At 46.2% G+C, this 22,926-nt stretch overlaps 1 protein-coding gene across 1 annotated transcript in view; it reads right to left on the bottom strand.

Annotated features, from left to right (window-relative positions):
- Nucleotides 1-22,926, bottom strand: part of HCN4 (hyperpolarization activated cyclic nucleotide gated potassium channel 4) — a 116,041-nt gene that overhangs the window by 29,282 nt on the left and 63,833 nt on the right. Inside the window, exons 3-4 of the mRNA XM_009675720.2 lie at nt 22,599-22,760; nt 12,768-12,986 (exon numbers count right to left, since the gene is read on the bottom strand). Coding sequence (XP_009674015.2) covers nt 12,768-12,986; nt 22,599-22,760 — 381 coding nt within the window. The remainder of the gene's footprint in view (nt 1-12,767; nt 12,987-22,598; nt 22,761-22,926) is intronic.

Here is a 22,926-nt window from a genome sequence, read left to right as displayed (position 1 = left end):
ACAGTCTGTGCTGGCACTTCCTTGCATGCTAACAACTTGATCTGCACCAGAGAGGGAAAAGAATTACTCTTAAGAAGCCAAGGTGGCAGAGGGGACACGTGGGGTTTCCTGGCATTTCCAGAGGCTTTTGTCTGTAGCTAGTAGCAGAGGAGCTGACTGCAAATATTCATGACCACTACACCATGATCAAAGTCAAGCAAGTCACCACCTCCCCACGGGGAGCTAGGCGGTGAATTGGCAATGAAAGCTTCACTTTATTTGTAGACTGCTGAATTTCTTCTTTAGAGACTGGAAGCAAGCTGTGTCAGGAGGCACTATGCTAGGTGCTGTACAGAGTTTGCAGTTCATGAATGAGTGAGCTAAAGGAAGCGGAAACCAGCTTTTCACAAATGGAGGACTCACCGGCCCGAGCCACTGGAGAATTCTGCATGTTACGCTCCTTAAATGCAGCAAGTTTAAGGGCTTGACTCAAATGCCTAAACATAGATGTCTACTGCCATTTGAGATGCACTACTATATCTGAGACACCCACAGGGGCCTCACAGATGTGGCACAGGATATGCAGAATATTCACTATGGAAAGGGAAATCATTAGGCCCTAGTTTTTCCTGACTCAGTTGTATCAATTTTATCCCAAATTCAAAAACAGTTCTGCTTGTTTTAATGCTGTATTTTTGTTGAATAAATTATTTGCCCAGAATGCCACCTTCTACTCTCAGTTTTAAACCAATGTCTTGAATCAGACCATGTCTACTAAACAGCAAAAGCACCACAAAAAATGTTCCCTCAAAAAGACCCTGTGTTGTGAGCACCAGGTGATGGCTTTGAGCATACTCAGTGTCATAAGATGCCTCTCATCGCCTCCTGCCAGGCACCTGGCCTCCACCCCATTTCTCTCCACTGAAAGAACTTGTTATGACCAATCTTCAACTGACCTTTGCTTCTTGGGAAAGATAGCCCCAACTCTTAAGACTCATAGGCATAGCTTGCATGGAGGGACTCAGACTCCTTGCTTGTTCACTGCTGTGTATAGATTTATTGCTTTACTGCAACAAAGAACAATAAATTGCTGCTCTGCAAAGTCCCTAGGGCTTGTCAGGTTCTCCTGTGATCACTGTCTCCAGATAAGGGTCAGAGTAAAAACAGGGCAAATTTATTTCACCAGAATGAAAAGTTCTGCTCCTGATTACAAATTAAGAAACATGGTTACAAAAGAAAATTGTAAAATAAGAAACCATAATTTTCTGTTCTAGTTAACAAGAAGGACATATCTTGGCTCTCCTCTCTTTGCCCTCACCCATGCCAGACCTGATAGCTATGGAGAGTTTTGTGGGTTTTTAACTCCTCCTTACTTAGAGATGAAGCCCTGCAGAGGTATTCAGAGATGAAAGCATCAGCCTCTTCTCTCTACATTTGATAAATGAAAGATCCATATGGGTTTCTCCCCCTCTCCTTAGGGGGCTGCTCAGCCAGGCTGAAGGCTAGCACTCTTGCAGTGTCCATCACCAGTAACCACTAAAGCAAAGGCCACTAATATTAAAAGCTGCACGAGGGACGGTTTTTCACAAGTGCTGCTGGAAGTATATGTCTCTTCTCAACTCTAAGCTCTAAAATGAGATCACTCCTGGGGTCACCAGCAAGGCTAAATGACGGGATAAAGCAAACGGGTAAGGGTAACTGCGCGGTGAACATGAAAAACAGAGTGACTTTGCCTGTTAATCCTGAATTAACAGTTCTTCGTTCTTTAACTGAAGCCCAGGTACCGTGCAGGCCAGGCACTCTCTGAAGCCACTTGAATCAATCATTAGTTTAGATATGTCTGAGTTGTTTTCTCTAGTGCTGAATTCAGCTGACTAGCCTGAACTCTCAGTGCTACCCTCAGCTACACTGGGTTCACTAGTATGTGACTGTATGCACACCGATCAGAATCCGTCTCTAACCAGCCCTTAGGTCTTCTCGTTCCTCTTTTCAGACCACGCTACAAATTCTTGAACCTGACTCCTTCCCAAGATTCACAGTGCTATTACAGAGCGCCATCTAACTGCTGTGTTCACTATGACAGAAGGACCTCATGCCGTGCAGAAAGCCCATGCTTCCCACACTTCTTTGATTATAAGCTGAAACCACTTTCTCAGGTGTCTCTGGCAGTACCTTTGGTTTTGGTATGAGAAAGCCCATGAAATGCCCACAAAAGCCAGAGCCCTTGGCTTGAAGATGGATGAAGAATGACAAAAGGACTTGTTAAAGAACACATGAAGTAACGTTTCTTTCAGATGTGGCCAGGCCTAACTTGGCAGCACCCTTTTGCCTACCCCTTGCGCTTGTCTGTTCAGTCTTTGTACTTCTGTCCATGTCCTCGATCTGCCCTGTGCTCAGAGAAACCTGCAGAGATTAGTGGCATCTCTGAGTCCAACCCAAAAGACTCATTTAGGAATTATTTAAATCTCTCTGAAGACAATCAAGCCCATTTAAATCCTAACTCATCTTCTTTAAGTCTGTTTTTCCTCAAATAAGCCCTTGAAGGAGGCATTAATAAATCAAAAGGGCACTATTTCACTGGGTATTTTTCCTTCTAGAACCGGCCACTTTTCCTAGTTGTCTTACCATTCCCCTCCCCTTCAACCGAAGTTCAGATCACTCACAGTCCAGAGAGAGCTAAATACTTTTAACTGCTCTCATATCCTCACTCTCTATCATGACTCCTGCTGTCTTTGGCAGTAATAAATCACTGGCTGAAAAGGCTGGACTATTTCCTAGCCCAGCCTCTGACTCATCATCTGAGAGGAGCTGCTCGTATCCCTGTCCTAGCACTGACACCTCTCTTAAGTTCTCTCTTGCTCCACAGACATCACTCTTCAGAGAAATGCTGATTTCCATTTTTGCAGCGCAGTTAATTCAAACACATTTACACAGTTTCACATTATGCCTACCAATACATGCACAGACACATAGCCTACTGTGATGAAGGCATTTAGGATATATAGATGTCAGTGTTTCCCTCTAACCAAAGATAAATATACATTTCATATACAGAGATGCATTGCTTACACCCTTGCAGAAATAGGCTGAAATAACTGTGAGCCAGAGTTTAGTCTTGGTCACAATGGTGTAAATCTCGACTCCATGGATGTCAAGATCTAGTGCAAGAAATAGGAGAATCAAGCAGAGTAATGCATTTTCAATTAAGTGAAAAATTACGGTGCTTTGACAGCGTTTGAAAACGAGTGAGTAGTTTAAGGGAAGAAAACTGAACTTTTGTAGTACTCAGTAAAATCATGCCAACACTGCTGGTGTTAGTTGGTTTCCCTTTGCAGGGCTCCATGCTTGGAGAGTCAATACTAGCTTATATAATTTTCCTCTTCTATCTTCCCAAAATTTGGCTGAGGTCTGTAATTGGTTCATGCTATCACAGTTTATCCTGAGTTTGCCAACACTTATGAACACAGTTAGCTCTACACACAAACTCATGCCCATGAACATGGTCCTGCTGTCTTGCAACAGAACACTGAAATTTGTAAAATAAACATAAGGAGATGGATTCCTTCACAGAGGGGACAGTGGGCTCTCCAGAGGCAACTCTAAGTGAACAAGAAAGTGGAAAGACAGGCAGAGGCGCCTGGGTGGGGAAGGGGCAATGGCAGGGATCAGTGTGCTACAAGCCAATTGTAGTAGATTGTTTAGGAACCAGTGGTTATTTCAATACCAATTTGACCAGAACTATTCAAACCACATCTAGCACGGACTCAACCATATTAGTGCTACTTTGTTTTCGGATTAATGGACTAAATGTTATACCCACTATCTACTCTTCAAATTTGGAAGCTTTCTGATAGCTAACTCTTGATCCAGTCTTCATTCCAAAAAAAAACTTTACGTAGTGTCCTGGTTCTGAGTTCTTCCAAACACCGGGGTTCAGATCTGGCTTAATTTTTGCAGCTCAGCACTAGCTCCATTTGCTACAGTAGGATGATTTTCAAGAATGACATGTTACACACTGAAATACTTGGAACACTTTTGCCCTCACCTCGGGGACTCCAGCGATACTTTTCAGAAATTATCTTCAGAAGAATCCGGCTCTTTATTTCTTGCTCTGCTATAAATACCACCGACACCAGCAGAAAATTCTTGGAGCTTTTTTTCCACTTTCTGTACAACATTCATTAAACTGAGGATGGCTGCAATGATCAGCCGCTGTAGCTGCCTCCCCTTGCTGCTAATCAGTACCTATTCAGGCAAGGATTATGCTTCAGACAATCCCATTTCTGGGCTGTGAGCGGGAGATGTCAACAGACTGAGTAGGGTCAATTATGAGCCTGATGAAACAGTTGTTTACTTCCTCCCGTCAGCCATATTACCGCAGTGGTGAGCAGAGTGCAAGCCAGGGAACCCCGGCACGGGGGATGGTGTCATTCAGCACATGGCGCTGAGCTTACAGTCACGCTCCCAGAGGACATGCCCTTTGCTTTGCTTCGCTGCAAGCACTGGAAACGTCTGCTAACTTCTGGAGTCCTACGAATTCAGATCCAACAACTCTGGGACAAACTCATCTGTATTAAGTACGGTGGGCAGAGTCCAGTTTGTCTGTTCTTACAAGTGCTCAGTCGTAAGGTCCAATCCTGTGCATCATGGCAGGATAGTGCAATGATGAATGTATTAGGTAGACTGGCCCACGGCTGAGCAAACAAAAGGCCACAGAAACAGCTTGTTTTTCGTGACTAACGCCAGCCTGGGAAAGGCACCCGAGGAGAATGCCTCACTTGGTTTACCAGCCTGATCCCAGCCTAAGTCCATAGCCCAGCGCAGCGGACTTGTCGATTTGGTCAATAAATCATTTATTATTTATTAAGTGTTGTGAAACTCAGATCACAGGATCTTTTGGAGATGTCAGGCTGTGTTACTGGCTTCATGAAAATTTGGAGGTGTGATGGGGAAAACGAAGAGCAGCATTGCTTCCATCAGAAGAGCAGGAGAAGAGAGATGAGGCAAAATTTGCCAGCAGGCAAAGGCCAGAGATGGGGAGAAGAGAAGAGTGAGTCTGTGCAGTCTGAAATCAGTATTGCTGGGCGCAGCCTTTTGCCAGGAGACATGGCTCAGCAGGGAGGCTCAGCTCTTGTCATTATGATGCAGTTATTTATTTATTTACTGTTCAAGTGCCAAAATGAATTTCAAAACTGATAATGAAGTTAAAAATCCCACACTGAGGTGCAAAGAACTGCTGAGGCAGCAGCGCTTTCCCCTCCATGATAACACAGGCAGCGCTGGCGCGTGCACAAACATACTGCTCAGACTAGGCTGCCATTGATACTGCTCAAGGAACAGAACTACTTGTTTGGCTTCGCTCTCAGAAATAATGTCTCAAAATCTTAGCTTTAATCACTGTATCTCTGATGCAGGAAACCAAGACCCGTCTCCAGTGTAAACCTGCTGACAGAAGGCAAGCTACATGGCAGGTTCATTTTGCCCACTGTAAGGACTAGCAACAAAGACACTGCAATGTCACTGACTTCTTCCTTCTGTCCTTTGCATGAGCATGGAGAGGGTACTGTGTGTGTCCCTGCACTTCATCACACTCACCATATAGGCACTGCAACCTCTAAGATGGACGCACTCACACCTGAGCTATCTGCTTCAAGGTCTGACTGACCACCACTGCAGAGATATAGAGAAGGTATGCTTTACAACTTCTTGGAGGGGCTTTTCTTATAGGCGTCAGCAAACATTTTCCAGGAATAGTAAATTCACTAGTGAAATATTCTTGTAGGAACAAAAACGAGTTGACCCCAGTTCAGTTACAGACATAAAGAAGACAAATTCCATGACAAGATGTTTTAAAAGGAAACCATAAAGTTTTCAATCAGGAAATAACATTTTCATTTCATAATCAACCCAATATTCTTTTAAGGAAAGGCTTGAATAGCCTGAAAACAATTGACCCAAATTTCTGATTTTTTTGGTTGAGCCAGCTACTGTTTGCACCATTCTATTACCTATCTTACAAAAATTCTTCTAAAAAGGAGTGGATGTGGTCTAGATGCACAGTCCTGACCAGCCATTCTCACCAAACTTTGACTGCTCACTGTCTGAAAAGAGTTAGGGACTTTGAATCACAAAGTCATAGAATACTGTGAGTTGGAAGGGATCTCTGGAGGCCATCTGGTTCAAATCCCCACTCAAAGCAGGGCCAACTTACATCAGGTCGCAACTTTTCTGGCAATCTCCTAGGAATTACTAGGAGCATATGGGTAGGTAAGCAGAGAGGGTGGGCTTGAGGGTCATAGGGGAGCCTTCATTATTGCAGCTGTTTTTTTAATGTGTCGGGGTGAAATTCACCCCGTCCTGTGATCTTGAGCTGCATCTGATCTTGCCCCTTCGCCTGTTGAATCTAGACTGCAAACCAGCCAGAAAACCCAGCCCAGGTTATATAAGAATCTACCCAGAGGCATTGGCCAAGACACTAAGCCCAGTGCACATCAGCAGCTCTTGCAGTTAGACATAATCGATAAAGCATGCCATTTATAAGTCGTCTTGTCAGCCCCAAATGCTTTGATTGACAGTAACATGAGACATAATAGTTCTCAGACCCATTTCTTAACAGACTGAGTTAACACACAGCTAATGCAGTCATAACAGGATAAAGTAAGGCTCTCCAAACTTTTTCCAATTAGGAGATTTGATTAAATTTTGCATTTAATTAAATTTTGCAGACACCTTTAATTTCTGGAGTGCTGCACATTCCCTACCCTCTCCTCCACGTACACACACTCCCAGAAGAGGCAGGGAGCTCTGCAGCTTTCCTAGCATCCAAGACTGTGATGCTGGCTCAAGAAGTGGACTTCTTCTACAGAACCTCTTTGGATCTCTAAGAATCTGGGGATGCCACCTGTGAACCTACAGACACTGGAGACCAAACATCTTGGGAATGGCACTTCAAACCCTGTCCAGGCCAGTAATAAACATGAAATCTCTCACCTGACATCTGCGGCACAGGAGGTGCAGGAATAATGGCAGTCTTTGTCCAACTCCATACTAACATAAAGCAGCTGACACTAGTTATCTTAATATATCTACACTGTGTCAGAGGTCCCCACGGTAGTGCTGGCTAAGCCAACCCTGAAACCACAAGAACTAATATAGCTTCGGTGCAGCACTGTGCTTGGGTTAATTAGCTCTGCTTTTGGGGGAAGGGGGAGCGGCTAATCAGCAAAGGCACATCGCCAGGCTAATGTGATTACGCTGTATCCAGGACCCCAGCTAAGATATCTGCATCAAGTTCTCCGCATTCTGCCCTCATTCATTTGGAGCCAGTTCAGAACACTGAACTACAAAGTAAAACGGCCTAAAACATAACAGTAACCATAAAGGGTCAGGCTAAGGGCTCTTCTCAGCTGGTTTTGTGTCTCTGACAGTTTCAGATGCTTTGGGGAAGAAGAAAAAGAATAAAAGAGGCATATAGTATATCCCGCTCCTGGCCATACCCTCCTAGCTTCTGACAAAAAGCAAATTAGGACTATCCACAGTTAGAGGTTATATCTGCATCTGAGCATTCAGTATCATGTGAAAGATTTTTCTTAAGCGCATTTGTCTAAATAATCTGAGGCTGATTAAACTTTGGGCCTCCACAGCACCTGTAGCAGTGGTTCCACAGTTTCACTGCATTGTGTAAGAAAAAAGCATTCCTTAAACTTGCTGCCTAATAAGACTATACTGCTGGTCTCCAAGAAAGGCCAAGGACTCACTGAGCCCAGAAGATGGCTTCTCAGCCCTCGCTGATGCAATGGCAGTGTGGTCCTTTCGCTCTTTGTGTTTTCTGGGCGTTGAACCTAAGTCCTCAGAGTTGATCCAGCCCCCAATCTACCTCTGTTTTCATGGGAATAACTCGTTCTGTGGATTTAGTGTAGCTCTCCGGGGAAGATGCAGGAGCTGCGATGGAGAGTCTGAGGAATGAAAACCTTCATCTTTGGCCAGTGACATCAAGCCATTCTGCTGAGAAGTTCACCTTGACTCAAACTGTCCCACAGAGATGCCGTGGAAAGGACCACATGAGATCACCTGGTCCAGACTCTTGCCTGAAACAGAATCTCCCATCTTCCCCCTAATGAATATTAGTCTAACGTCTGCTTTGACCTCCAACAAAGACAGCATTTTCCAGGTAGTATGTTTCAGTCTTTACAGTTACTAAGTCTTCCCCAATAACCACTATCTAAATCCTCTTTGCTGAGTTCAGGCCAATGATGGAAGGGCTGAAATAGTGAGAGCTGGACAGTGGATCACTTGGATCCAAATTGGATCACTCGGATAACCAGACAGGATAAAGGATACAGGATACAGGATAAAACTGTGACAAGAAGAACTGTCCTTATGTTTAAGCAGGGCTCTTTCAGGAACTAAGAGGTGACATCATTAGTGCTTTTGTAGAGGGATTTATTTTTATAGCTGTAACGCTACCTCCTTGCCCCCTTGCCACTGTACTGCAGCAGGTGCTTCTTCAGCATAATAACAACTGAATATGCAAGTTATCTACCTAGTGTCAGTATATATTTTTAGAGCAAAAGGCATTGAATAGACCATTCAGGAGGAATGGGGAGCAGGAGAATGAGTGTGGAGAGCAGAGAGTTTGCGAGAATACCAGTGTAGCAGACAGATCTTGAGGAGCGATGAGAATCTGGAGAGATTACAGCTTTGCTGGGCTCTGCATTGCTGAGAACAGCAATTCCTCATCAGTCATTCTTCTGGATGTATCTAAGAAGATAACACAACAGAGCCAATCCTCTCTGCAGGATCCCCATCACTGCTTGCATCCTGCTGGGATGGGAGAGCAGAGCCCAGAGCTCTCTGCTTTGTTCCAAGGAGCATGGCTGCAGTAGGAAGCATAATCACTGCTCCCAAAGGGCTCAAGGTTACAGAGTCTGTTGGGGAGGGTATGTGTATGTGTACGTATGTGTGGTGACTTGACACAGATATTAATCCAGCTGAGCTTTAGTACAACAGAAAGAAACTAATAGAGGAACCTGAAGAAAGCATGAAAATAACTTGCAGATCAGTCTAGTTTACTTATCTTCTGGAGAGAAACCACCACTTCCTCTCTTATGAGCCACAGTTACCACAGGTTGTGGGGTAGTCACAGTCAAAGATGAACTTGTGTTTTAGGGCTTGAGCTGATCTAGGAACAGCCGAATGGGGCCTTGTGCCTCTGCTCTTGCTTATAGACCTCCTCCACCACCATCCCACAGCAGCTCTGGCATTCACTGGACTCTGAAGTTACACGATTCAATCCACTAATCTGGCAGAAAGCTAACCCAGAAAAAAAAGAAAGTAAATAGCCTTCTGCCAGGTCAGTGGACCAAATCAGCTCAGTAAAGGTCTGAGAAGTATGAGAGGGGGAATATGTGAGGTGAAACTGTGCAGCTGGGAGTAGGGGCAGGAAGCACTTGGAGAGACTGCTTGTGTGCGATCCCTTTCAGCTGGAGCTGTTAGATCAACTCAGTTATAGACGCCATGCCTTTAGGAAATTTTTCTATCAATCAGAATCCTTCAGGCTGGACCTGTGGTGATATCCTCCCTTTACTCTTACGCAGGAAAAAGGAAACCTATCCTGCGTGCAAAGACATTGTAGAGTTCGACACTAGACTGAGGTACAGAGATAGCGGTCAGCTCCTGACTCTGCCATTGACTTTCTGTGTGACCATGGGCAAGTCATTAGGGCATAACGCACTCTGCAATGCAGGATAGGACAGAGGAGTCCCTTCTAACTTTGCCTCCGGGACTGGAACTAACAGTCACCTCTGAGTGCCAGAGCTAAAGAGCTCTTCTGACTCAGAGCTTTTTAAGGGAGACTCAGAGCCGTACTTACATGATGGCTGTGCCACTTCCAAGACCTGAGCTGGTGTGAGCGCATTATGTCACATGGGTATTCCAGCACTCTCTCACGTACTCAGAAACCTCTGCACCACACTGTCTTGGAGCATGCAATTTCCCCCTCAAAATTCTCTATGCTTCTTAAGCACCCCATCTGCCCTGTAGGCTTCCTTGTCTTGCAGAGACCAGCACAGTGTGAAGTTCAGATGCCACAACAAAAGAATATTTGGAGGACAGGGATAGAGTGTCCAAATGTTCAACGAATCCAACCCCGAGTGAAAGATGAGGCCAAATCATGCAGTGTTTACTGAGAGAAGCCTACTGTTGAAGCCAAAAGACAGCAGATCTTGGCTTCAATTCCTCTTCTCAGAAGCTCTGTTAGTACAAGGCCAGAACAAGTTGGTTTGGCAGAAACATAGACCAGCCTGAAACTTCACTACAAACTCACTCCTGAATTTTGTCCTGAAGGTTACACAAAGCAAAGCCCATCAGTAAAGTTACTAGGTATACTCCTCTGTTCTGTTCTATGTGCTTTTCTGCCTTTTGTCCCCCTCCCCATTGCCTCCCCTTTCTTTGGCCACTCCCTAAATAGCTGCAAGAGTCTCTGTAGCCTGAGATCCTCGGAGGAGGTGAGAGGCAGAGCTCTGTTGGCAGCCCAAAGGTGTACTCAGCATAAGTTTCCAAACTGCTTTCTGCTTCTGGCAATCGACCCTGCAAACCTGTTGAGATTCTTTGCTTATAATGTGCTTCAACAGACACATAGTCCCTTGAGGACCGAGCTAAATTGAGTTGCAGGGCTGCAAATCACGAAAGCAGCTTCATTTTAATCATGGCTATTCAAGTGCTAAGGAATGCACAAAGCAAATACATATTTGTTTCAGGCCATCATTTGTCCCATTTGCAAGAGGAAATTGAATGTACTCAATCCCTGAGGCTTTGTTCCTAGGAGAATACCTGGGGAAATGAACCTGCTATAACCACTACACATGAAATACATCCTTTGTTAAATCCTCTACCCACTGCTTTTGTCACAAAGCTTTTCTCCTGAAACTATTAACCCTCTCATTCATATCTCGCCATTCTAATCAGGCTTTAACATTTCACACTTCTTCTGCCACCCCAGCTCCAGTCCCTGCTGGTATGCTGGTGGCTGATTTCCCTGAGCACTGACTGGAATCAAACTCCCAGGGTCAAGTTCTGCCCTTGTCTTCAGACCTGGCTGGGAAAAAAATCGTAGCGCCCAGACTTGCAGGTGAAAACTTGGCTGCTGCTATGATGACCAGGTGGCTGGATTTGCAAATCAGTCCTTGACTTCTATGCTACTTCAAACACATTTGAATAAATACTCTGCACACACAGATTTGATCAGCTTGCATTCTGAGTGCTGCAGTGTCCTTCTCTCTGGCGCGCCTTACCCGCAATTCGCCTTAGTCTAGCCAATCTATAACATAGTGGCAAAAATCTATAGAACAAAGTCCAGTGCTCTGACTGCACCCCGGTCCTCCATACTTCCTTTCCTGCTTTTTTCTCTCTTTCAGCTCTAACTCTGAAAGCCATAACCTCAAAGCATGATTCAGTCACTGGTCTTTTTTGCTTTTACTCTCTGGCCTGCTGCAAACTCTTTTTATGGCCCAGCTTTCTGATTTCTGTGTCTAAAACCGGTTCCTGGAACCATCTGACAAATCTGTCCTCCTACTTTCTCTTACGCAGCAACTTCCTTTGTATTCATTATTCAAACTCACTTCTCTTATGTCTGTGCATGCTAGTCATACTGTACCCATCGGAATAAGAGCTACCCTCTCACCTAATCTACCTGCACCCGGGAAGGTCAGAATAAGCACCTAGTTTTTCCTCTTCTAAATCTTCAGCCCAAACGTATCCTTATGACCCTGACACCTCCTTCACTATGTCATTCTCAGTCCTATTAATTGAGGGCAGTTGCTTGTGTTGATGCCTAAAAGTAACCTACTGTCTTTGCTGTCAAGTCTTTTCCTCAGGCCCTTGCTCTTAGTTATACAAATCACCCTTCAGTGAGCTCTCCTGTTCTGTTGAGAGGCAGGCCTGCTGGTTCAGCCCAAGCCAGAAGTTCTGCCTGCCTCTGTCTCTGAATGAAAAACATCACTGCATTAGCAGGCTCCCTATCTTCCCTGTGCACCCTTTTCTTTTAGGTGACAAAATATGAGTGTATAGATAGCAATATACTAAAGGCATGGAAAGGCACTAACTAATGAAGGAGTTGATGGAGTTCAGAGGGTTACTGCTCATCAATGGAATCACAGCAATTGACCCTGTTTACACTTGTAGCATCTTACAAATGCACAGCATCACCTTAAACCCACCACCAGCAGTTACTGCAGCTGCAGTGGTAACCTGATCACTTGTGATATTTCTGTCTGTGCCCTACATTATGCGATTCCACAACTGTGCAATTAATTCGATATCTACCTGGGGAACCTATTTGTTGCTCCTGAGCTTTGTTCTGTGCTTTGGGGTTTGTTATGTAGTTTTGCTCATAAGCACTGGAGTGTTTAATCTGGATACCGTTAAACAAAGTACTTGCTAAACAAAAGCTGCACATTCTGGAACATTCACTTAGGCTTTGAAACAAAATCTTAGGAAAAAGTGAGTGACAATCTTAGATAGTAGTGACACTGATAACGTTGATCTAAAAAGACAGTCAGAGGTAAGAAGAATTACCTGCTTGCCCTATATTATTCATCTGATCTTGCATCTATTTCTTCCTGAAGGTGTTTTTGAGTGAATGAATGGGTATGAGTTACCAGTATCTGCTGTGGTGACAAAGACACCATACCTTCAGCCTCTCACATAGGTTACTCACAGCCCTGACTTCCTCCAGACAATGTGTAAACCCCTCCCAGGGTCACATAAGGGTTGCAAAGCCCAGTCCTTACCTTCTCCTGGTACTGACGCCGTGAGGAGTCCAGAGACTGGATTAGAGCTGTGGCATGGCCGATGAACATGGCATAGCAGGTGGCACCGACAATCATGCTCAGCATAGTGAGCCATACATCTGACATGCCAACGGGCGCCTGCTGCCCATACCCAATGCAGAGCATGTGACTCATTGCCTTGAACAGCGCATAGGAATACTGCTTCCCCCAGGAGTCATTCTAGAGAGACAGACAGACAGACACAACTTTAGCAGGGGGGCAAGACATTCTCTTGGCATGAACACATTTCAGAAAAAGATACCTAACATTAGGCCCAAAAGTCCATGTTTAAAGCACTTCTATAACTTAAACAAGTGATTAATTACTTGATGTCTTGAAAGTGCTGGGCACATTGGATTTAAAAGTAAGCCTAAATTTAGTCATCTGGCAATAACTGATTTGGTCAGGGTTTTTTACAGATTCCGTGTACTCTTTGCAGAAAACCTTCCACAAAGGAAGCCAGAGAGACTGACACATTGGTAACCTGGGACAAACAGAGATGATGTACGGCGATAGTTCCAAAAGGACCCACATGTGAGAGAAGCAACAGAAGCAAATGATTATTTGCTGGGAAATGGAGTTTAACAGAGAACTGTAAAAGAGAGCCCAAGCAAGGCTGCCAGCAGCAAGATTTTGAAGTGGGGAAAATCACTTATTCCCCAGCAATTTATGAAATGTTCAGGAACTCTAGTCATTAACTGAAGAGATGGGAAGGGCAAAAAATTAAGATGATAATGTCCAGGCAGGGAGTTATTTCAGTGTAAAGCAGGGCTTTTTCCAAGGAGCTGAACAGACTACAAATGGTCTAACTTGAGAGATGCAATAAACCACAGCGAGAAATGAGCTGAAGTCAACGGCTTCTCCGGGACATCTTGTGCTTTCCCGCTGGACCTACTGCAGAAGCATCTCAGCAATTGCATCATGGGGTAGGGAAAAAAACCCCAGAAGCTGGATGACTATTCTGATTAGCCTGAGTTCGTGGAACAGCTCAAGGTACATTTACTATCCTGTGGTTACTATATGATAGTATAAAGTAAACTGTATAAAGTAAATGCACTGTCATCATGTAGTGCTACTATCAGGTATGTGAAAAAAAGACTCTGACACATAATCTGTATGTTCTTCAGTCTTTCTGTTCCTAGGAAGGGGCTAACATTATGGATATAGCTGTGCCAATATATATACCACAGCAACTTAGAAGGTCATTGTGCAGAAGGCCTGGTTTGTAGGCAAGCCGCAAACAGACAAGCAATACTTCTGTGAACTCCATTCAGAGAAAAATAGCAGACACAACACCAGTGACTAGCTATGTTAGGAGCCCTGGAGTTGAATGGGCACCAGTGACTTTTAAAGATCATGCAACCCCCCTGAAAGGACCTATCACAATTAGGTGGATGGCTGATGACCTATCTACTACTAGCTCCCTGAGTGCCATTAATGTTGATGGAAATTTTTTAGTAAGCTTACAAGCAGTCAACAGAACCAGAGCATACTGTTGCTATTTGTGAGCTGTGGCAAAGAGCTGGAACCTCTGGAGAGTGTCAATGCTTGGTTAGGAGATAAGCACATGGACAAAGACAGGCGATAGCGTTACCCTGGCCATATTCAGTTACATTATGCAAGACAGGCCTGATTCACACTAGCAACAAGAAGGGCAAAGCAACAGAAGTGACAGCGAAGGGGACACAGAAGCAGGAGCCCATTCACAGCCCCAGCGGAGACTGCTCCCTCCTGGCGCCAGCCTGTCTGGGCTCACCTCCCTAACAAAGGGAGAACCTAGTCACCTCCTGCACTGGAAAAAATTACCCCTAAGACAACAGAAGAGACAATGTGGCCATTGCCGCCTTTATTCCCGACTGTGCAGCTGGCTCACCAACGTGTCAGGAGCCACAGCCCAAGGGGGTGTAAGCTACAGACAAAGGCAAAGAGCATGTGCACCCTGCTGCCTACCCAGGGCGGCAGGAAGGGTCTCACTACAGGGGGCTGTCTGAGGAACACGTGCCAAAGGAGTGCATCTGCCAGCCTCTTTGCCTCACCCATCTCTGCGGTGTGCTGCCGAGTAGTGCGGGTGTCCGGACCCCCTTCCTTCCGGGTGACGAACCCTCCTTGCGCCGTGGATGTGTTTTGTCAAAGTGCACTGGGGGAAGTGGGTCCTTTGTTTGCGGGCAGCAGCTGACTGCTGATGCCAGGCGGGAGAACGACACGTATGTTCCTGCCTCAGCTACTTCAGCGTGGCAGCAAGTCAGAGGATCAAGATCGCCAGGAGTGGCCTGAAGGACTGCCTTGGGGTGTGGCGGGGCCAAGGCCACGCACATTCACTCAGGCCGGAAGTGTATAGTGCACTGGAGAGAAGCATGGTGAGGCAAGGAGAGATGGCTCAGTCCCAGCGCTAATTACAAACTACCAGCTGCAGGTACAACAGTGAGGTTCTCCTGATTTAGGTGGGCAACGTCACGATAAAAGGTCAGCAATCCCTGACGCGGTGGCTATGCCCATAGCAGCCTGCCTTTCTGTTACAGAGGCAACAGGTGAGCTTGGCAGAGAAAAGGAACAGATGAGAACTTGGTCCAATGGAGCAGTGAATGACTTCTTCTCCCCTTGCCCTCTCATGCCAGCTCATCTTTCTGAGCTTCTTAGCCAGAAAGTTCTCACAGCAAATTCCCTTCCTATGCAAGCATTTCTCACCAGCCACTGCAGAAATGCTGTTGCCTTCTGGGTTTAGTGTGGCAGTAGTTTAACAGGGCAGCCCATCTTCACAACAGAATGGAGGGCAGGGAGCAGAGAAATGCCGAGTGGAAATTCCAAAGGGAATGTGGGGAGTCAGCATAAGATTAGCTGAGCTTGAATTTGATATACCAAGAAACTGGCTGCTAGGGTCTTTAATGACCACAGGTGATCACAGCCTAAGACATGGGTCTGGGTATCAGACAGACACAGGTTTTAAAAGCCACTCTTCCAGCAACGTGTTGTTCAGGGGTGGGCAAGTCACTGTACCGTGCTGGTTTGGTTTCCTCCTCAGTAAACAGGAGACAATAGTTCAACAAATTTTGGGTTTAGAAGGCTTATCAATATTTTGTAGGAATTAGTCACCCCAAACCACCATATCCAACAACACTGAGCCCCAGCAGCCTGCAGAAATAGTTCTGGCTCCCTGGGAACCTTCCTACTTGCAAGCTACAACTAGCTCTCCCATCAGCACCACGGCTCCCAGCGAGGACAGCTTGCTCTGTGCCAGGCTGAGGAGATCGCTGAGTAATGACAGATGGACAGGTGAGAGCTGGAGGAAAACACGGAGTGTTTAAAAAAATCCTGGGCCACAGGGCCTGCTGGGAGAAGAGCTCAAGGACTGCTGAAACAGAGGCACTTCCCTGAAGGGGAAATCTTTCAGAACAATCACCCTTCAGGGGACAGTTTCTGAGCTCTCTGAGCCTCTGTAAAGAGCACTGGATCCTCATGGCAGTCTATGATGTGATGACTCTTCGCTTATAGGTCTCAGCATTTCTTTACTTTTTAGGCCTGCTCTACACCCTTTTGTTTTCCACAGAATAAGCAGTAGGTCAAGAATGGCAACCCTCTAAGCCAAACCAGTGGTATTGGTTCCAAATGTGGACATAAGATTACTGGCATCATGGTGCCTTATTCTGATAAAACTTGTTTCCCTTAACAGTCATACTGCTAGACTCAACATACTACTACACCACCCTGCAGTGGGAAGGTTGTACTACTTCAGATATACTGGAGTGGCTAAAATGGTCCATCAGGATAGGTAAATGAGGCCTTAAACGACACAAAGAAAATGACTCCTCACTAAGAAAATTCAAAGCAAGCTAAAATGGAGCCACAAATCTGTTTCTGAACATAGTCAAGAGAGATGTCATATCAAACACGTGGCAGGCAAGAAGAGCATCTGCAAAAAGGAGTTGAAATGACTTTGAAGGGGTTTCTCAAACTAGTTTGTTTTTAACATCTGCACTAGCAGGACTGAAAGGATTTCTCTGGGCTTAGTGTCTGGACTTTGATGCCTGTGCTCAGACATGTTTGAATACTCGGAGACACATTCCTGAATCTTCCATAGCAGTGTTGGGATCTGCCTGGCACAGGCACAGGGGAAGCGGTGTGGTGTCCTTCAGGATGTTGCTGAGGCTGAGGAGCATAGACTGGACAGAGAGGAGAAGACACAGAAAAGTGCTGGCAAATCCTCGGGGTAGGGACATTGTCCATGGGCACAGCGGGCCTGACTTACATCACTAACATTTCACAGTACTAAGAGGCTGTCTGAAGTGAAAGGGTATATTTTACTCAGCATCTAATCCCCCTCAGGATGAAATCTTAGTAGGATGAGCTATGGACTGTAGTTTACAGGTGGTTCACATAATACGTTCAATGTGAACTCCCAAATTCGTCTCAGCAGTTATCTCATCTGGCCAGAGTTGTTACTTGGGGTTTGCTACTGCACACCGCTTAGCTGGTGCTGCAGGTTAATGCCTCTGCACATCGTTGCCCTCCCCTGGACAATATCATAACTGCTGGGCAGGAAAAACAGACCTTGGGCTCAAGTTTAAAGCAAGTTTAACAGGGGGGCCAGAAACAGAGATGACAGGTCAAACTTCTACACAGCAGAGTACCTGCCTGTTCTGTGCTTTTTTCCAGTGAGAGCTTTGCTTGGCCTTCACCTCAAAAAAGGGACGATTTTCTCAAGACTCTGAGTGCACCTGAGTAGGCCTTAATTACCCCAGCCAGCCTTGTGTGGGACCCTCACCCACATACCCATTGCTCCAGGAGCTACATTTAGGCTCAGGCCTGGACACCCCATCCTTGCCTGAGCTACGTCCGAGATGTACCTGTGCCCAGCTCTATCTATGAGCTGGGCCTTTTCTCCAGTTCTGTCTCTGGCCCCATCTCCTGCTGCTCCTGACTGCACTCGCTGGATGAACCCTGGACATGATAATCAACTTGCCTTGTCTGTGACTGTCATCGGACCCTGTTATCACCCCTGCTGTGCTCAACCTGTTCAGATGCTGTGGGACTGTGGCCTATTCAGTGAGGGTACTGCCTGTGCTGGGGTCACCCTTGGCTCCCGGCTCATACCCCCCCGTGGAGCAGCCCTGCTCTTGCTTCGTGACAGATTTAATAAAACGTGATACCCTACATCATGGCTTCATAAGCCTCCTGAGTGAGAACATGAGAGATCTGCTGGCTTGGGGGAAGCTAGGGGTCAAACAGAAGATCCGTTCAGGATCGCTCTATCTTCCACCATAACACATGCAGCATCAGCTTTTCTTCCTCCTTTCTGTGAGGGAGCTACTCTCCTGCTTTTGCTGGAAGGGAAGATGATTAGTATTTCCTATGCAAGGTTGCTGCATTTAACACGGGGATATTTGCCTTCCCTGCAGGGTTTGTCAGTTCGGCACAATACCCAAGGGAGCGAGCCACGTGTTTCCAAAAGCTTTCAGGTCTCAGCAGAGCTCAGATTTCTCTGATGAGGAGCTGCCAGGCAAGGGTCTTGGGGAGGTGCTGCTGCCCACACACAGGCTTCTCTGCAGCTGTCTCACTAGCGTTTTCCTTTTTAATAAAGCATCCTGTGGGGAATCTAACGCTGAAGCTCCTGAGATTAGGGCTGAGCAATTAATACTGGAAACATCCTTCCCTGCCATTTCAGAGTCAGTTCAAATAGACGTCCTACAGACAATCCTTCTACAATTGCTAAAGATGAAACATGGAGCACTGAGAAACTGCCAAGATGAATTGGACCCAGGGGTTCATCAAGCCCCTGATATGATTTTGGCAACATCAGACCCTTCAAAGATACCTTGGAAGAGGATCAAGGCTTTAAGAAGCCGATAGGAGGTGATAAATCTTCTCTCCCTGCGGGGTTGGAGGCATAGTTGGTTGCAGAAACTGCCAAGTAGCCACTTCAGGTTGCTATACTTTCCAGGTGGGAAATTCTGGAAGAGCAGCAGCAGTATACTCAAGGAGAGTCATTTCATAAATTTCCCTAAAGCCTCCAAAGCATTCAGCACCTGCCTTCCAGCTCCTCTTGAAGGTAGCTGCTTCAAAAGATTCCTCTTTCTTCCACAGTGGTTCCATACCAGCTTTTTAAGCTCCTGTGTGTAATAGGGATGGTTCTGCACCAAGTATATTTATCTCCTCAAATCTGTGATGAGGTCAGTACAGAATGTCCCAACATCCAGCCTTCGGACTCTGTCAAAGATGGATGCTGTCCTGGCCTTTCACCTCCCAACCCTGTCCATCACAGCTCCCCAGCAGAGAAATGACCATCAAGATCTTGGCACCATGTCTGAGAACAATCCAGGCCACTGGTTTTTGTCATTTCCTGACTCAGTGGCCTCTCTTATTACTTCATTATTGAATATAAGTAAATAGTTGCACTAAGCATGCCATTCACCTTCCTCACTGGTCCACAGACTCTAAATGATACATCTGGAAATCTTCTCAAGAGATCAGAGGATAGAATCTTATTGTGAGAAGAAATTATCTTACTCCGGAAAAATTAATTATACTTCATGTTAAATGCTCTAAATACAGGCTATTTTGGGGCTGCCGCATTCCTGTAAAGCTTCTGGAGCTGAAGCCACCTAGACTATAGGTGAGGCTTTTACCATCTCTGCAGTTCTTCATCTAAGTTTCCTGAGACTCCGTGTCCGAGACAGGCACTGAGCTCATCATTTTTTTTTCACTTCTATTAAATGGAAAAAGTGAAGGTGATTTTGCTGCAGAGGAGAATCAGCAAAAAAATCACACATAGAAAGTTTAATTCCCAGCTTCACAGGCTCTCTAGGCTGAGAGGACAAGTAGCGCAGTGTGAGTCCTTGCCTGGCAGAGCTCTGCTCTGGATAGAAACTTTCTATCTTGCCTCTTTTGGAGATTCTGCAGGGTCCTCCAGCCTTTGGGATGCATCTTTCCCCATCTCTCCTCACTCTTGCTGCTAAGAAAGGTGTCTAGACTAAATCTTTTCTCCCTTCTTTGTCCTGTCTTTTGGCATCTTTCAAGACTGCAGCTAATCACTTTCCTTCATTACACAGTTACATTGAAGGTAATTTACGCACTCTGATCATGGTATGGCCCAGCTTACTCATTTTCTAGACCGTATAAATCATCAGGCTCTGGTCCTGATATGTTTGTAGCTCTTCTTTCCACTGCATCACGCAAGTGGTTTTGTTTGGCTTTACAGCCTCTGTGTGTAAAGTGTCCAAGAGCCAACTGGCACTAGCTTGTGCCATCCACTTGTGCAACCTAGCCAGTATTACCCCAGGTCTCTCACATTCATGCTGTTTTAGATACTGATCACTGTAGTATTTGCTTATCCTCAGAAGCACCTAAGGAGGAAGAACAATTCTCTGAGCCTCCCATCTGACTTGCCTAGGATCACACAGGACATCTGTAACAGAGCTGGGAATTGAAACTAGGTGTCCTGTTTTCAGTCAGTGCTCCAACCTCTGGATTATTCTTCCTCTCACCATGTGTGTCTGTCTTTGCTATTTATTGCCTTCTGTAATATGAAGGTTTTCTATGCATCAGTTTCTGGCAGATCTGGTTGCTTTGACTCTCCAGGTCACTTTGCAGATTGTGTCGGAGCTCTCATCTGCCGGCTTCTGAGCAGAGTGTGCTCCTCCCACTTGTAACGCTGACAACCAAGTCTAAAGCAGCGCAACCCTAGGTTTTACCTCTTCTCCCAGGTTGGATGGGAAAAGCAAATGGAAGTTGTTGCCATCAGATGGCAGCCTCCATCTAATTCCTTGCAGGTAAACTTCCAGGGCACTGATTAACATTATCAACAACTTTGGCACTGACCTGGAAATTAGCCAGAGGCCACATTTACATTTTAAATTTAGCCGGAGCTTTGGCCCTGCAAGTGCATTGACCCACTGCTCTAATGACCACAGGTAGATAAGAATATCTGCTTCTCAAAAGATTGAAGAGTCTTCTCCCCTCCTCTGGATCTCCTCCTGCAGCATAGGCAAGCTCCAGGATCAGCTGAATGGGAGCTGAGAGCTGGCTGGGCTGAGAGCTGGCAGCTGCCTCATAGAGAGTGGGAGAAGGAGAGCTGAGTTTGGCGACTGACAGCTGAACTGAAGAGCCACTTTCCTCTGGGGAAATGAGGACAGAAGGAGAAAAGGGGCAACTGCCAGCAGCCCATTCAGCCAGCCTCCCATTTACAGTGTACCCAGACCTGAGACTTAACTCAGCTTGTTGAGCTGTCCCAAAGGGGACAGTTTTGGGTCTCTGACTAGGGACAGCTGAAGCTCTGGCTTACAGTTTAAGCAATTAGAATATGAGGTGGGTAGGCCTTTGGTCTGGGGTTCTCTCCCAAGTTTTAAACGCAAAGAAACACATCCTCAATGGCCATTTAACTAAAGATCAGTCCCCCTGCAGGAAGACTGAACCACTGAAGTGGGAAAGAGCCGGAGGCACAATCTAGTAAATGGAGGTTAGGAATAAGGAAATACGGCTTAAATGTGCAGCTCTGAAACTGTCCCGCAAGAGCATCATGGCCAAGTCACTTCATCTGATGGGGATGATTTCTGGCTACACCTCTGAGCTCTCCAGGACAAGGAGCTGTCTGGTCTTTCAAACCTGAATAACATAAGCACAATGGGGCCCAGATCTTTCATTGTTCCTGCCTTGTAAATAATAAAAAGGCAGCATGAGTGAAGATTAGGCAGCTGCTGCATGGGTTGTGCCTCTGCTGTAGATAAACAAAGGGCTCCAGTCTCCATAACTGTCAGTCTGGCACCTTTCAACTGCAGGAAGTGAGTGATTATTGCAGTGGGAAGAAATAAATAAATAAACCCCAGACAGACAACTTTCTCATGGATGCTCACTCATCTCAAGCATGGGCAGCATGTGCCCACAGCTCTGCACGCGGGAGGCATGGGAAGCTGCCAGGCTTTTTTTAAATTTTACTTTCGTTCTGTTCTGCCTGACTTTTTTTTTTTTTTTAAAAAGAAGAAACTGGTTGGGGGAATCTGGAGGTTAAGAGCCGCAAAAAGAGGCAATTTTTTAAGGTTTGTCAGTTTTTGCTGCTTAATCAACTGGACATTGTCCCTTTGAATAAAAGCTCCTGAATTCTCAGTGAGATGGTTGAAAGGTAGCATGAACTCCCTGTGCGTTTACCATACGGTATGAATCTCCCTCACAGCAAACAGCGCAGTAAGCAGCACAGCTTGGGATGTTACTGGGAAGCCGGGCTATTGTTCCCACAACGGGAGCCTGAAACGTGGCCTGGCAGTCTGCTTCGGCCTGCTTTAATGTTCCAGGTGATATTGTGCAGCACCCCAGGGAAAAGTGGGCAGTGTGATCACAGCCACCTTTCAAGTGGATATGGAGCGGAGGATGAGCAGGTTCCTTAGGAGCAGTAATAGGAATTAGGATTTTGTGGATCAGACCCAGCTATGGCTCCAGGGCCCCCTCTGCCTCGCTATGCCCAGCTCCCTGCCGTTTCAAACCTTGCTCTTTGCTATCTCGTGCCAGGAGGGGGAGCCTGGCTCCTGCCTTCCGCTGCATGCGGCCCGCAGCAGGCTCGCCAGCCTTCCCGCAGCCTCGAGTCTGACTCGGTCCAAAGGTGGACCCCAAGGAGCCTTTGTGGCCACAGTGTCGTTCCTGGCCTTCGAAGGGACTCCTGGATAGTGCAGGAAGGGGGGAAACAGGAAGCTGGGCAGCTAGTGAATGCCACGCTCGTGGTGCTGGGAGGCTGATGCTGACAGGAGGGTTGATGCTGTGACGGAGGCCTGGGGTCAGGGCAGCGAGGGAGTGAGCAGGGCAGGCACTTACCACCATGCGGTTGAGGGACACCCAGCAATCATCGGGGAAGTCCTGCAGCATAGGCACGAGGAACTGCAGGCAGCCATCCCAGTGACACAGCAGCAGCATCATCCCAATCAGGTTCACGATCCGCACCACTGCGCTGGCCAGATCGTAGGTCATGTGAAAGATCTGCAGGGGCCAATAGAGAGCAGATTAAACAGCAGCTCCCCAAATAACCAACCCAACATAATTAGATGCAGTATCGGGGTCAAGAACCTTGCTAAAGTAACAGGAAAGGCTGAGTCAGCTCAGCTCAGGTCAGTTACTGCATGCAAGCAGAACTAGCCAAAAAACA

Source organism: Struthio camelus, chromosome 12 (genome assembly GCF_040807025.1).
Source record: "Struthio camelus isolate bStrCam1 chromosome 12, bStrCam1.hap1, whole genome shotgun sequence".
Taxonomy (NCBI): Eukaryota; Metazoa; Chordata; class Aves; order Struthioniformes; family Struthionidae; genus Struthio; species Struthio camelus.
The sequence above is the reverse complement of the archived record's forward strand: the minus strand, read 5'-3'. Positions and strand labels throughout refer to the sequence as shown.